Source organism: Eleutherodactylus coqui, chromosome 9, assembly GCF_035609145.1.
Source record: "Eleutherodactylus coqui strain aEleCoq1 chromosome 9, aEleCoq1.hap1, whole genome shotgun sequence".
In the NCBI taxonomy this organism is placed as follows: domain Eukaryota; kingdom Metazoa; phylum Chordata; class Amphibia; order Anura; family Eleutherodactylidae; genus Eleutherodactylus; species Eleutherodactylus coqui.
The window spans coordinates 58,809,101-58,823,353 of record NC_089845.1 but is presented as its reverse complement, the minus strand read 5'-3'; the positions used below and the strand labels follow the sequence as shown (position 1 = coordinate 58,823,353).

General features: G+C 46.1%; 1 protein-coding gene across 2 annotated transcripts in view; it reads right to left on the bottom strand.

Moving 5' to 3' along the window:
- Positions 1–1,102, bottom strand: part of PARD6G (par-6 family cell polarity regulator gamma) — a 119,468-nt gene extending 118,366 nt beyond the window's left edge. For both annotated transcript variants that reach the window (XR_010786708.1, XM_066579445.1), the window contains exon 1: positions 777–1,102. Coding sequence is in view for 1 of the 2 variants with exons in the window: in XM_066579445.1 (XP_066435542.1) it covers positions 777–848 (72 nt within the window). In the remaining variant the exon portion in view is untranslated. The remainder of the gene's footprint in view (positions 1–776) is intronic.
- Between the last annotated feature and the right edge of the window lie 13,151 nt (positions 1,103–14,253).

Here is a 14,253-nt window from a genome sequence, read left to right as displayed (position 1 = left end):
GTGCGCGGTCACGCGCGCGCCAGGCGCATACGTGCGCGGTCACGCGCGCGCCAGGCGCATACGTGCGCGGTCACACGAGGGTCCCCGCCGCATACGTGCGCGGTCACACGAGGGTCCCCGCCGCATACGTGCGCGGTCACACGAGGGTCCCCGCCGCATACGTGCGCGGTCACACGAGGGTCCCCGCCGCATACGTGCGCGGTCACACGAGGGTCCCCGCCGCATACGTGCGCGGTCACACGAGGGTCCCCGCCGCATACGTGCGCGGTCACACATGAGGGTCCCAGCACATACGTGTGCGGTCACACATGAGGGTCCCAGCACATACGTGTGCGGTCACACATGAGGGTCCCAGCACATACGTGTGCGGTCACACATGAGGGTCCCAGCACATACGTGTGCGGTCACACATGAGGGTCCCAGCACATACGTGTGCGGTCACACATGAGGGTCCCAGCACATACGTGTGCGGTCACACATGAGGGTCCCAGCACATACGTGTGCGGTCACACATGAGGGTCCCAGCACATACGTGTGCGGTCACACATGAGGGTCCCAGCACATACGTGTGCGGTCACACATGAGGGTCCCAGCTCTGGAACAGGAATTCTTCACATTCCCCAAGTGAGCGCTACACAAGAAACAAAAGAGCGTGCAGCCTGTGAGCCGCACCGTCCGGGCTCCGCCGTCCCCATCCCTCTCCCCATTCATTAGCAGGACAATCCCCGGCCGGCCGGCGGTTGCGGGGACCTGGCCGGGGCGCAGCACAGCCTCACCTTGCTCTTCACCTCCACGGCGCTGCTCGCCACATAGCGCAGAGTCTGGGACTTACTGAAACTTCGATTCATCTTCAGCGCTCGCCCCCCCTCCCCACCCAGCCAAGTTATCCCCAGACTGCAGTGCGGGGGACGGCTGCGAGCTGGCCGGCTCTCCGCAGCGGCTCCACACGGCGCTCAGCGTCCCTCCAGCGGATGGATGGCGGCTCCAGTCCCTGCGCTCCGCTCCCACAGCCCGCAGCTCTCCAGCCTCGAGCACCCGCTCTGCTAACAGCGCCGCTGCTGCTCCTGTTTGGAATGAGCACCGAGCTGCCGAGCACTAGAGGCTGCACGCCCCAGCTCCGCTCTGTCTCCTGCACTGGCGCGGCAGCGCCATCTTGGCGGCTATAGCTGCTGGAAGCTGTCACTGGAAGCCAACCAGAATGATGGCCATAAATCACAGGCTGAGCCCCAGACAGGAGGGAAGGGGAGCTTGGAGGAATCATTCCACGTATCTGCAGTGCTGTCGTGCATCATCCCTCACAGCTCGTCCATAGATACAAGGGCTATATGGTGGGCTCATATGGACTAAGCATGCTGCCACAGAGACCCCAAAACAGTATAGTAGTCACCATAGCAACCTGACAACCACTGAGACCCCATAACAGTATGGTAATCACCATAGCAACCTGACAACCACTGGGACCCTATAATAGTATAGTAGTCACCATAGCAACCTGACAACCACAGAGACCCCGTAACAGTATGGTAATCACCACAGCAACCTGACAACCACAGACACCCTATAATATAGTCACCATAGCAACCTGACAGCCACAGAGACCCCATAACAGTATAGTAGTCACCATAGCAACCTGTCAACAACAGAGACCTCATAACAGTATAGTAGTCACCAATGGCAACCTGGCAACCACAAAGACCCCATAACAGTATTGTAGTCACCATAGCAACCTGACAACCACAGAGACCCCATAACAGTATAGTAGTCACCATAGCAATCTGACAACCACAGAGACCCCATAACAGTATAGTAGTCACCATAGCAACCTGACAGCCACAGAGACCCCATATCAGTATAGTAGTCACCATAGCAACCTGACAACCACAGAGTTCCATAACAGTATAGTAGTCACCATAGCAACCTGGTAACCACAGGGACCCCATAACAGTATAGTAGTCACCATAGCAACCTGACAACCACAGAGACCCCATAACAGTATAGTAGTCACAAATGGCAACCTGACAACTACAGAGACCCCATAACAGTATAGTAGTCACCATAGCAACCTATCAACAACAGAGACCTCATAACAGTATAGTAGTCACCAATGGCAACCTGGCAACCACAAAGACCCCATAACAGTATTGTAGTCACCATAGCAACCTGACAACCACAGAGACCCCATAACAGTATAGTAGTCACCATAGCAATCTGACAACCACAGAGACCCCATAACAGTATAGTAGTCACCATAGCAACCTGACAGCCACAGAGACCCCATATCAGTATAGTAGTCACCATAGCAACCTGACAACCACAGAGTTCCATAACAGTATAGTAGTCACCATAGCAACCTGGTAACCACAGGGACCCCATAACAGTATAGTAGTCACCATAGCAACCTGACAACCACAGAGACCCCATAACAGTATAGTAGTCACAAATGGCAACCTGACAACTACAGAGACCCCATAACAGTATAGTAGTCACCATAGCAACCTATCAACAACAGAGACCTCATAACAGTATAGTAGTCACCAATGGCAACCTGGCAACCACAAAGACCCCATAACAGTATTGTAGTCACCATAGCAACCTGACAACCACAGAGACCCCATAACAGTATAGTAGTCACCATAGCAACCTGACAGCCACAGAGACCCCATATCAGTATAGTAGTCACCATAGCAACCTGACAACCACAGAGTTCCATAACAGTATAGTAGTCACCATAGCAACCTGACAGCCACAGAGACCCCATATTAGTATAGTAGTCACCATAGCAACCTGACAGCCACAGAGACCCCATAACAGTATAGTAGTCACCATAGAAACCTGACAATAACAGATAACCCATAACAGTGTATTAGTCACCATAGCAACCTGATAACCACTGATGCCCACTTCATATTAGAGTGCCAACTACTGATGCCCCAATATCTGCCAGCCGAAGAGACCCCTACTGGTGCTTTCATAGGGAATTAAACATCAGTGTATTAAGGTTCATTTAGACACAACGATTATCGCTCAAAGCCATCTTTTGAGCGATAATCGTTGTGTGTACCTGCACTGACATCGTACAGTTTTCTTTAAGCCGTCGCTCACCGTTGTCTTTCAGCGTGCTGAATTGCAACGATGAGTCTTATCAGGTAGTCAGAGCGGGATATAGCTGATACTATTGTTTCAGCTGTATCCTGCTCCCTGATAACAGGCAGGGTATGAAGAACAGAGCGGTCCAGCTCTATTCTCCATACCCCGCTTGGAGCGCTCGGCTGTATAACAGTCAGGTGCTCCGAGCACAGAACAGCTGGATGCAGAAGACAAGCAGGAACACCTTGTCTTCTGCATCCTCCGCTTAGAGCGCTGACAGCCACATATATAAGAGTGTATGAGTCACCATAGCAACCTGACAGCCACAGATACCCCATACTAATAAATTAGTTACTATAGCAACCTGACAGCCGCATATACCCTATACTAATATATTAGTCACCATAGCAACCTGACAGCCACAAATACCCCATATTAGTGTATTAGTCATCATAGCAACCTGACAACAGAGACCCCATGATACAACATGCTCTATTTTTATGTGTATTTTCGAATCAAAGATCCCCATAGAAGTCAAGAGGGGGGGTGCAAATGCGCGTGCCATACACAAGGAGATGCATGAAACACTGCGTAATTGTGCAGAAAAAGAAAACACATTTGGAACTCATTAAGACTAATTAGCTATTCCTATTGGTGCGCCTTTCTTTGCCACACACAAATGAACATGCCTTGCGGGTGAAAAAAGTATATTAGAATACGCCGATGTACACGCAAAAAAAAACATCATTCATTCTGCAAATACATAGTGCTCAGCCATTCACAAATACGCTTGTGCCTGTGTGAAGAATCCCTAAGGCCTGTCTCACATAAGCATATGCATATTTGTACGCATCGGGGGTCGCGTATTTGTGTACACAACAGCGTCTTTTGCGCGCACAAGTCGTGAAAAAAAAAGCACTGATGCTCTTAGCCATTGAAATGGCTAATTAGTTCAATGACTTGAAGATGTGTCCTATTCTCTGCATATTGCACGCGCACGCAAATACACCATGTCGCCTGATGTGCCTCCCATCACTTCTACAAAGTAGCGATCCTCCGGTGCAGCTTTCAGGTGTGTTAGAGGATCGGCAAGTGTTTCCCATTGTTTTTAAAGGGAAACCACGCATCGCACTCGCCGTGTTGGAGGATCGCAACTTTACTAAAGTGATGGAAGGCCTTCTTGACAGGAAAACGCCTCGCATCCCTTGTGTAAAACGCACACTGGTGAGCGCGATATTACGACGAGTTTCACGGCCCATTATCCCGCTCGCCCGTGTGTATGAAGCCTAAAGGAGTATTCTTATCTAGGACATTTATGGCATATCTACCATTGGATCCTGTACTTATCGCCAGCACATGGCCTCCGTCCTGCCTGCTGCAGTGACCACTATGGCGATCTGGTAGGTGTCCATGTCCGACAGCTTTTACGCATCAATGATCATTGCTGGGACATCATGTTCTATTTTTGCACGGATTCTGTGCAGACGGCTTCCAATGGAAGCCGCTCAACTCGCAGCACTTCCGCAATTGACGCAGGAAAAGCAGGGGTTTAAAAAATATATCTGTATTGCGCATGTCCGACGGTGAGCCGGTGTACGCATGGACACCAGCCGAGCACAGGGTTGGATTCCACTGTGGGCTCCCGCATGTGGAATCCGAATTGGTTTTGTGCAGCCGGCCTTAAAGGAAGGTTTTAAAGTTTAGAAATCAAACTTTTTCTTTAGACCACCAGGCTAACTTCACACGGGCGAGCACGATATATCTCCCTTGCCAACATGTGAATTCCCTGCGGATGCAAGGCGTTTTTATGTCAAATCACCTTGCATTACTTCGAGGACCTTGCAATGCACAAATCTCACACTATTTTGACGTCCATGTGAAGGCGGCCTAAGGCTGGGTTCCCACGAGACGGAGATCTTGCGGCTTGGTCGCACCGAAAAGCCGTGAGATTTCCGCGGGAGAGCCACAGCTTCAAAACCCACAGAGTGGCTCCTCGCTCCTCTCCTACTAGCTTAGAGCCCTTTTACAGATGCCTGACGGGTCATTCTAGCGGTGATCGTTCCTGTTTTTACACAGGAATGATCATCGCTAGTGAATGGAGGCGAAGCGTGTAGGAGATCGTTCTGGCCCGTCGCCATTCACAGTAAGCCAGCAGTCGCTCTTAGATGAACGACTGCCTGTTTCCATGAGCCTATCATCTTTCAGTTTTTCCTCATGCATAAACTGAACGACGAACAAGAAGTGAACAAATTCTTTTTGTCGTTCAGTTGGAGCACACATTTACACTAAACGCTGAGCGTTCAGATTTATGCTGGATGCGGGAATCTGATCGATTTATCAGCCCGTGTAAATAGTTAAAGGAATGAAAATATGTTTCATTTCTCAGAATGAGTATAGCATTGGTTTTTCATACATATGAATGATATTTTAAACACTGGGAGGGTTTTCGCATCTGGAAAGTCATTCTCATACAAGCTAAATTGGACTAAATGTGAAAAGTATTAGAGTACTGCTTTGGGGTAACTGGCTAGTTTGTGTCTGGCCATGTACTATTGATATTAGTCATCTATTCTGTCAGATGTAGACCATCTCTTACGATTGTGACCCGAAAGATTACAATAGATACTGACCAAGGACAGATGTCCGTCAAAAACATGATCTGACATGGACATTTTTGGTTGCTGCTCGAGTTGTCATAATTTAGGAAGACGAAAGAAAGATCAGCAGATTCAGCACCAAAATCCATATGCTACCATTGTCCTCACTTCATCAATTATAAAGGGGTTGGACCAGAATAACACATGATCACCAAATCCACAGGATAGGGGATAACTTGCAGATCGGTGGTCACCACGGAGACCCAAACCAATCCTGAGGTGATTCCCTTATCCCTTCTGTTCTCATTATGGCGGGGATACTCCTCCAGCCCACAACAACGTCAGTGAAGGGAGCACTGGCTGAGCATGCGCGGTTGGCGCTCCATTAATTGCAGTGAGGCTGACGTGAATATCCAAGTCTTGCCGCTCAGCTGTCTCCGCAGTCCCATTGAAAATGAATGGAGCGACAAGGCAATTTGCATAACCAGTGCTCCATTCAATCTCCTCCCCGCTGGATGGGGAACGTGGGACCTCCATTCTCAGAATCGTGTTATTTTGTTGGAATAAGGATGTAGAGAAAAAACAGAGCGGTACCGTTAGCCAGAAAAATCTATGTGATATTAAATACTCTTGTATGAAAAAGATGGAAGTATTATATTAAATAGTAATTCTATTTGCAAGTTTCCACGGCTACTTAGGCCTCTTCATCAGGCTGTAGTCACAGATATATCATTATGCCTGGCAATCGACCTGAGTAAAAGGGACCCTGCATTCTAGTTTATCATCATTTAGATGCTGTGCTCTTCTCTAAAATGTAAATTAATCATCCCATGTTGTTGGAATAAATAGCAATGTCGTCCATAACGAAGGTCTAACCGGATCAACGATAAATGACTAGTCGTTCATCCATCTCTATGGCCAACATTAGCTGTTTCAGAGCTACTATGGCTGCAGGCAGTTCTCTTCTGTAACTGGAAGGAAGCAAAATGTTATCATCCACTTCCAGACTGCAGGAAATCAGTGCAGGAAAAAAAGAAAGGAGATTCTGCCCGTCAATTGAAGAAGAAATGCTTTTTGCAGCATCTGTTTAATATCTAAGCTTATCCAGTTGTTAATGTACCCAGATGTAGTACATAGTGCATAGTGGACGTTGGTCTTGGCTAAAGTAAATGGTATGAAATAAAAGGGATGTCCACCTACTGAAAATTAAAAATAGATCCTGAGCGCTGTGAGAAAGTGAGATACCATTCCAAATCCTGTGACTCATGGAAAGACCATGAAAAGTTGGGCTTTATACTCATGAGTCACAAGCTTGCAATCCATGGATGTACAGCAACATTCCATATAGGAAATGACAAAGAAAACACAACATGATTTTATAGGGTAGCCCAATTGGAAAGGTGATTATAGCAATGATGGGCCATGATTTCTGTGTATTATCTTTTAGTTATACCTTCTACTATTTCCAAGTGTATTACAAACTGTGGAACGGCGAGGGCCAATGTAAAAGGTCAATATAGTAACTTTCTTCAAGAAAGTGTCAATATGTGAATCTGCGAATCTTTATTTGGCCAGGCTCACACAAGAGTATTTGAATTGTGTATTATGTACAAGATGGAATGACTTGTCAGGTATAGATGCCCGACAAGTCGTCTCAGTAATAATCGTTCCTGTGATTGTACACAGGAACAAGCATCACTAGTGAATGGAGATGGAACAAGGCCAGAAATCGGTCCAACCAAGAATGCAGGTGGGCGTTCATAAGTGATACTGCCTCTTTAGATGGGCCAATCCGTAGTTCAGTTTTCTGCATTCACCAAAAGTTTAGTAGTGTAAAACCTCTTTAAATGGGATTTCTGGTTTTCAAAACACACTTGAAATGCTTGTAGGAAATTCTGAAATTATCAAAGGGTGTCTCCAGTTTAGGATCCTCATCTGTCAGTCAAATCGGAGAGCACTTATTACAGTGAAAGATGTGTAATACTCTATTTTATTTTCACTTTGATGGCTGTCAAGCAGCGTGTGTAGACCCACTATGCTACAAACCTATTTCACTTAGGGCAGCACCCGGGATCTCCTGGTATTTACCCTTAAACCCCACCAATCTGGATCTGGTCTCTTTTGCCGGAGCACCCAAGCCATTACCTCATAGGTAGTCTTGGTATTGTATCAGCTTGGGCAAAATGGTCAGGGTAACCGTATCGTGATACCAAATGAGGAGTCAGAGACATAGTTGTGAAACAGAGCTGATGTCAGGACAGGTGGAACTTTTGTAAAATAATATAGCAGGTCAACAGTCAGGGCAGTCAGCAGACAGAAATAAAGTGTTTCAAAAACAAACTGAGGTCAGGAGAGGAGAAGTCAGGAAAGCTGGGGAGAACAAGTTCAGGTCACACCAGAAGTCAGTCAAAACAAGTGCACACAATTTGTATACCAACTGGACTAATTGCTTTAATGGGAGTTGGTTCCTTAAATAATCAGAAGCCTATCCAGATTGACCATGGATGGAAAAGCTGGATGCATGAGCTGGCCCTTTAAAAGGCGAGTGGGGCACACATGTGCACCCAACTAGTTGCCGTAACAGGAGCCCTAGTCTGGACAAGGATGAAGTGCTGACGCATTTCCCAGCAGCAGCGGATCGATGATCTTGACTGCAAGATCGGGGAGTCCGGAGGTCGCAGTCACTGACTGTGATAATGGAGCTGGGGGGAAGTGAACAAGTGCTCATTCAGATTATGGCTAATCAATTGGGGAATGGGCTAATCTGTGTGAAAACTGGCATTGTCCATCAGGTCAACCCCCTGAAATATATCTATCTTTTTACTCTTTGATCATGATATAATGATTGGACATTCTTTTTGATTATTGGCAATAGGAAATTAATCCTTTATAGTCGCTAAGAATTTTATACGAATATTGGAACAGGACAGACAAGTCTGAAGACAACATGTATTATAGTGACCTGGATTTACACTTGTTACTATTTAAGAAGCAGCAGTCATGACTCGAGCCGTTCAGTGAGTGACTAAAGTATTTTTGGCAAGTTGTTGTGTATTGATGGAACCGGCTGTGTGACATAATGAACTGGATTTACTCAGTAAACATACTTGAATTTCCTTGCTGGACTGTTAGACACAATAGTTGACATACAGTATTGCATTACTCATTACTCTGGGTGTAAAATGTATCACCTATCTACTGTATGTAGTTGTTAATGATGCTTTAAAGTGTACACATCATGAAAAGTAATGCAAGTATTATTGTTACCACAGCAGATTTATACTTGTGGCCCTTTGAGACATATTAAAAGGCTGAAGAGTCTTGTTCGGCATCAGAGATATTCGGTTGTCTGTATTGTTAACTTTGAATCTACAAAATAATTGAGATGCCAAATTAATAACATTTTCTTTGTGACACTGTTGAATGATGGCTACTACTTGTAGTGTGCTAGCATAGTCCGGTCACTGTTATCTTAGACCCTCGACCCTTACAACAACAAGCTGGATTCTCTTTGTGGAAAAAGAGCTAATTGTTTTGGTTTTTTTTGCCTTCCTCTGGATCAACATTGGAGGGTAATAGGCTGAACTGGATGGACATGTTTTTTTCGGCCTTACATACTATGTTACTATGTCATCTGGTTTTTCAATCTTGGGTATGTTACCTTTTCAGTTTATAGTCAGTTGAACTTGCCCAATTCTTTCTTTTCCATGGATATAAGTCTGTCAGAGAGGTATGGGATCCCTTCACTCTTTATATAGAGCTACTTATTCAAAATGACAGGATGAGACTTAACCCTCTCCATTCACTGTCTGACATCTGAAGACATTATGATTTAAGGTTGTACAGCTCCAATGTTGGAAGACATCCGTCGGGGTTTTCTTACTATATATTGCCAGCCTCTCTGCTGTCGGAGCCTATCCAATGTGTCACCTCATGCAGTACTGGCTTTAGCCAGCATATAGCGCCATTGTATAACAGCAGAAAAAGAGTAAGCCCCCTAGGAAAACCAGGATACAAATTGGATTGGAAAGGGTTAATACACCTTTGAGGTTGGAATAGAAGTCAATAGAAATTGCATTCAATACTAGTGGGACTTTTTCACTGTGAAGTGATGTGGGATACACGGCTAAAAGTGCTTTTAAATGGAACGAATTATCGTTCAATAAATCATTCAAATGAGCGAAAGTGAACGATAATCGTTGGGTCTAAATGACTGAACAACAAATAAGAATCGTTCCCTTTTCGCTCGTCGGTTATTTTATGCAGACATAAAAATTATTGTTGGCTCATTCACTTATCATTCAGTTTAAACAGCGCTCGTTCAGTCCTTTTCATTCCCTTCTACAGTGAATATAAAGTACTGAGTGATTTCTTGTCTGAACGAGCCAACAATGTATCTACTCGTCTAAGCAGATCGCATAAGCAAACTCTGACATTATTCGCTTGTTCATACGAACTATGAGTTTTTGCGAATGCCTCAGCGCAATGTATTTGCGCTATTAATGAGGCTTTTTTGCATGCGGATCGGCAATTTTTACTGTACATCTTTGCACACAGGGAGTGTTCATTTGCGCGTGGCAGACAAACGCCTTGATTTAAATGGAAATTTAGCCTAATGAGTTCCAGATGTGCTCTTTTAATCACACAATTGCACAGCGTATCATGCACCCTGTTTTGTATTGCGCATGTTGTTGCACATCTCTATGGGGACCTTTGGTGCACAAATGCGCAGAAAGATAGAGCAGATCCTATTTTTCTTGCACTCGTACAAAATTGGGAAATGTGTTCAAACCCATTGACATCAATGGGTTCTAGTCTCTGCGTATTGCGTGCGTAAATTTTACCCCAGGAAAAATGCACACAAATTCGCCAGTGTGAAGGAGCCCTTAGACTTGAAATGCAAAGAAGTCTTGTTAGTTCCAAAACATTTTGTGCTAGTACTAGTAGATTTGTAGTTATTGCAATGCATAAAGAGTAGAGATGAGCGAGCATACTCGCTAAGGCAAACTACATGAGCGAGTAGTGCCTTATGCGAGTACCTGCCTGCTCGTCTCTAAAGATTCGAGTGCCAGCAGGGGAGACCGGTGAGTTGCGGGAGTGAGCGGGGAGGAGCGGGGGCAAGAGAGTGAGAGAGAGATCTCCCCCCCTTTTCCTCCCCGCTCTCTCCCGCCGCTCCCCACCCCCCGCCGGCATCCAAATCTTTAGAGATGAGCGGGCAGGAACTTGCATAAGGCATTACTCACTCGAGTAGTTTGCCTTAGCGAGTACGCTTGCTCATCTCTAATAAAGGGCAACATAAAAACCTGGCATTCTTATTTAGTAGATAGTTGGTGTAGTTTCACATCTGCTTCGGAACCTTCAGCGCTTTTTCTTCCATCCCAAAACTGGGCAGCTGAGCTGAAAGTGAACCGGAACCCATTATAATCAATGGGGTCCGCATGGCACTGTTTGGTTTTGTCTAGAGATGGAACCTTTCAGCTGTGGGGATTCCCCTTTCCTGCTCCTTCCATCCCAAAACTGGGCAGCTTAGCGGAAAGCAGGTGGACAGCATTATAGTCAATGGGGTCCTCTCAGCTCTGTTTGGTTCCATCCAGAGACAAAACCCTTCAGCCACGGGGATTTCCCTTTCCTGCTTCTTCCATCCCAAAACCTGGCAGCCTAGCAGAAAGCCGATGGACCCCATTATAGACAATAGGGTCTACCCAGTGCAGTTCAGTCCTGTCCAGAGACAGAACCCTTCAGCCACGGGGATTCCTATTTCCTGCTCTCCAGTGCAAGTGTGAAGGCACCCTTATCAAATATATTCCTATGGCTACGCTCACATGGGTGGATCGGATACTGCATGCTGGAGGTCCGCAGCAAATTGCAGCTGTGAGTCCAGCCGGTGACCCTGTGCATCTTCTTTTCCTGTAATGCTGATACCTGCGTTGGCTCTCCATTGGTCATGTACAGGTTGCTTTTTGAATGTTTGTATTTGTATTTCCTGCACTGTCGCAGGTACCCGAGGGCAATTTGCAATGATAATTGTATGGGCTGCAGATCAGACTGCCTCCACTGACTTCAATGGAGGCTGTCCACGCGGAATCCACAGCAATATAGAACACGCTGCGATTTTTCCTCCACTTGCGGAATATGCAATTCTTATCAGCGAGTGTGCGTGAAGAAGTGAATTTACATGCTTTTCAATGCCTGCGTTTTCCTACGGATCCTCCGTGCAGACCCCGTTCGCAATTGGAATCCACCCCTGTGAGCCTGGCCTATGTTGAATGATAAAACAGGAGGTATCAGGACCGCTCCTATAGTCAATGCTCTGAGGCATTCTGGGATTAATACCAGATTTCTAACTGCACGTCATTTGACTTCAGCAATATCTCATCTATTACGCTATTAACCTGTGTTCTATTTATGCTATTAAACATCTTCACATTTAAGTCATTGTAATTCTCCACTGACAACATGTTCCAGGCATCCTCCGGAGCTGATCACAGAACAAAGGGAGGATTGTTTCCACTCTGTGAACATTCTAAACACAAAAAGAAAGTATCTAACACCAAAGACAGATGCAAAGTTCAACAAGCACCAAACCCTTGAAATAATGGTTATTCCTAGACATGCCGATGGAGCGGCTCCTAATTACATTCCATTGTGTCTAATCTGACTGAAAAGAAAATAATGTCAGGGCCAGAGATAGCATGAGAGAAAACATGAGCGCATTCCGCTTATCACATATTCCATCAGGTTCCCAGATCTGGACAGGGGATGGGATACTGCGTACAAGAAAACAACAGACAAGTGGATAGGGAATGTACCCAACGCTTCCCCGTGGGTGACTGGGAAGAATGCATGGGACTGGGAATGTTTGTCCTACATTTATTTTGCATCCTTGAGCAAGAACACTAAAACAAAGACCTTTTCACAAGTGTTGAGTGTTCATAGTATGATGGGCATAGAGTTCAATTCAATGCTATACTATAAACATGTTTACAATAATATGTATTAACTGTTCATTATGAGTTATAAATAGTACACAGTATGGCCGCCTGCACACAGGCGGAAATCCCGCGGCGGGATTTCCGCCACTAAAAGCTTGCATATGAGTGCATTACACTACGCACTCCTATGCAGACGGCCGCGGTTTGGCCGCGCGAAATGTCGCACGGCAAACAAACTGCGGCATGTCCTATTTCTGTGCGGGACTCGCAGAGCCTCGCACAGAAACGTCACTCACCCGGCCGCCGGCTCCGGTCTGCGCATGCGCCGGCTGCCTGGCAGCCAGCACACGAAAGAGCCGGGGTCGCCAGGCGTGGGTGAGTACGCTCTCCTCCCTGCAGGCGCTGGGGTCGGGTCCCGCGGCAAGAATTCTCGCCGCTGGATCCGACCCGCCCGTCTGCAGGTGGCCTAAAGGGGCCCGTGAAGATCTGCAGAGAGGACGCAGGGTGGCGGTAACTTGGACCATAACTACTTCAGAAGGGTCGGTGATCCGGGGATTAGTCCGATTGCCAGATTGGATTCAGGAAGGAATTTTTTCCCCTTAAGGCCTCGTTCACACGAGGGAATTTGCGCAGCTAACTTGCACGCACAAAAAGAATCGCGACTATTAGAACCAATGGTTGTCTATGGAAATGTTCGGGCGTACGAATCGCAACAAAAAAAATAGAACATCAGCGACTGAAATTCCCTGCTGCGCAGTATATAGGTTTTGCCCTATCTCTGGTGCACAAAGCGCAGGAGTGTCCATAGACTCCTATGCTGGAAAAAAGGGGAGGGGTTTAGCTGCATCCAACGCTCGGAAAAGAAGACAGGTGCCTGTATTTAAGACATTAGAAGTCATTAGAAGGATTTCTACCGACGGAATTCTGAACAGCAACACATTTTTTCTGCAACACGCCACTCCCAATCATATGAATGGGCGATTTTCACACTAATGAAGCTAGGGAATTAATAGCAGAAAATCATCCATTCACGCATTTTTCGTTTGATTTTGCCATATATATATTTTTTAATCTGTTAAAAAAATTTGACAGTGAGCATCTGCAGTCACCCGCAGTACAGATTTTGCAGATATGGAGCGTTGCTGCCCGGGGTCACAGCCGGGGGCCACTACGGGATCTTGCATGCGGAATATGGCTCAGCCATGTGCAGCTGGCCCTATCCATACCCCTTTTTCTTGGCACTTTTCAAAACTGTCAAGATAGGTGTAACAAATGTCTAAAATACATGGCGTGTAGCCCATTCTTGTTACATTTTGCTTAGTCTTCCCAAATGCAGTTTTTTTCGACTCTTTTCAAGTAGTTGGTTTTTTGTTCTTTGCTATGAGGATCCCTCTCCTCCAAATTTGTCACTATTCCCTTCTTTTAGCCAGGCTGAAAGAGCTGTAAGAAAGAGCCGCTGCAGCTCTTGACATCCCATCTATAACACTGTTGCCATACATGTAATGCTATAAGACCCCACATCTCAGGAGCTGCTCATCTATTTGGGCTTTCATGAAATGGGCCTTTTCAGAGGCGTAACTTTAAGATTTGGGACCGCAATACAAAATCTGTAACAGGGCCCACCAACCATAATGCTT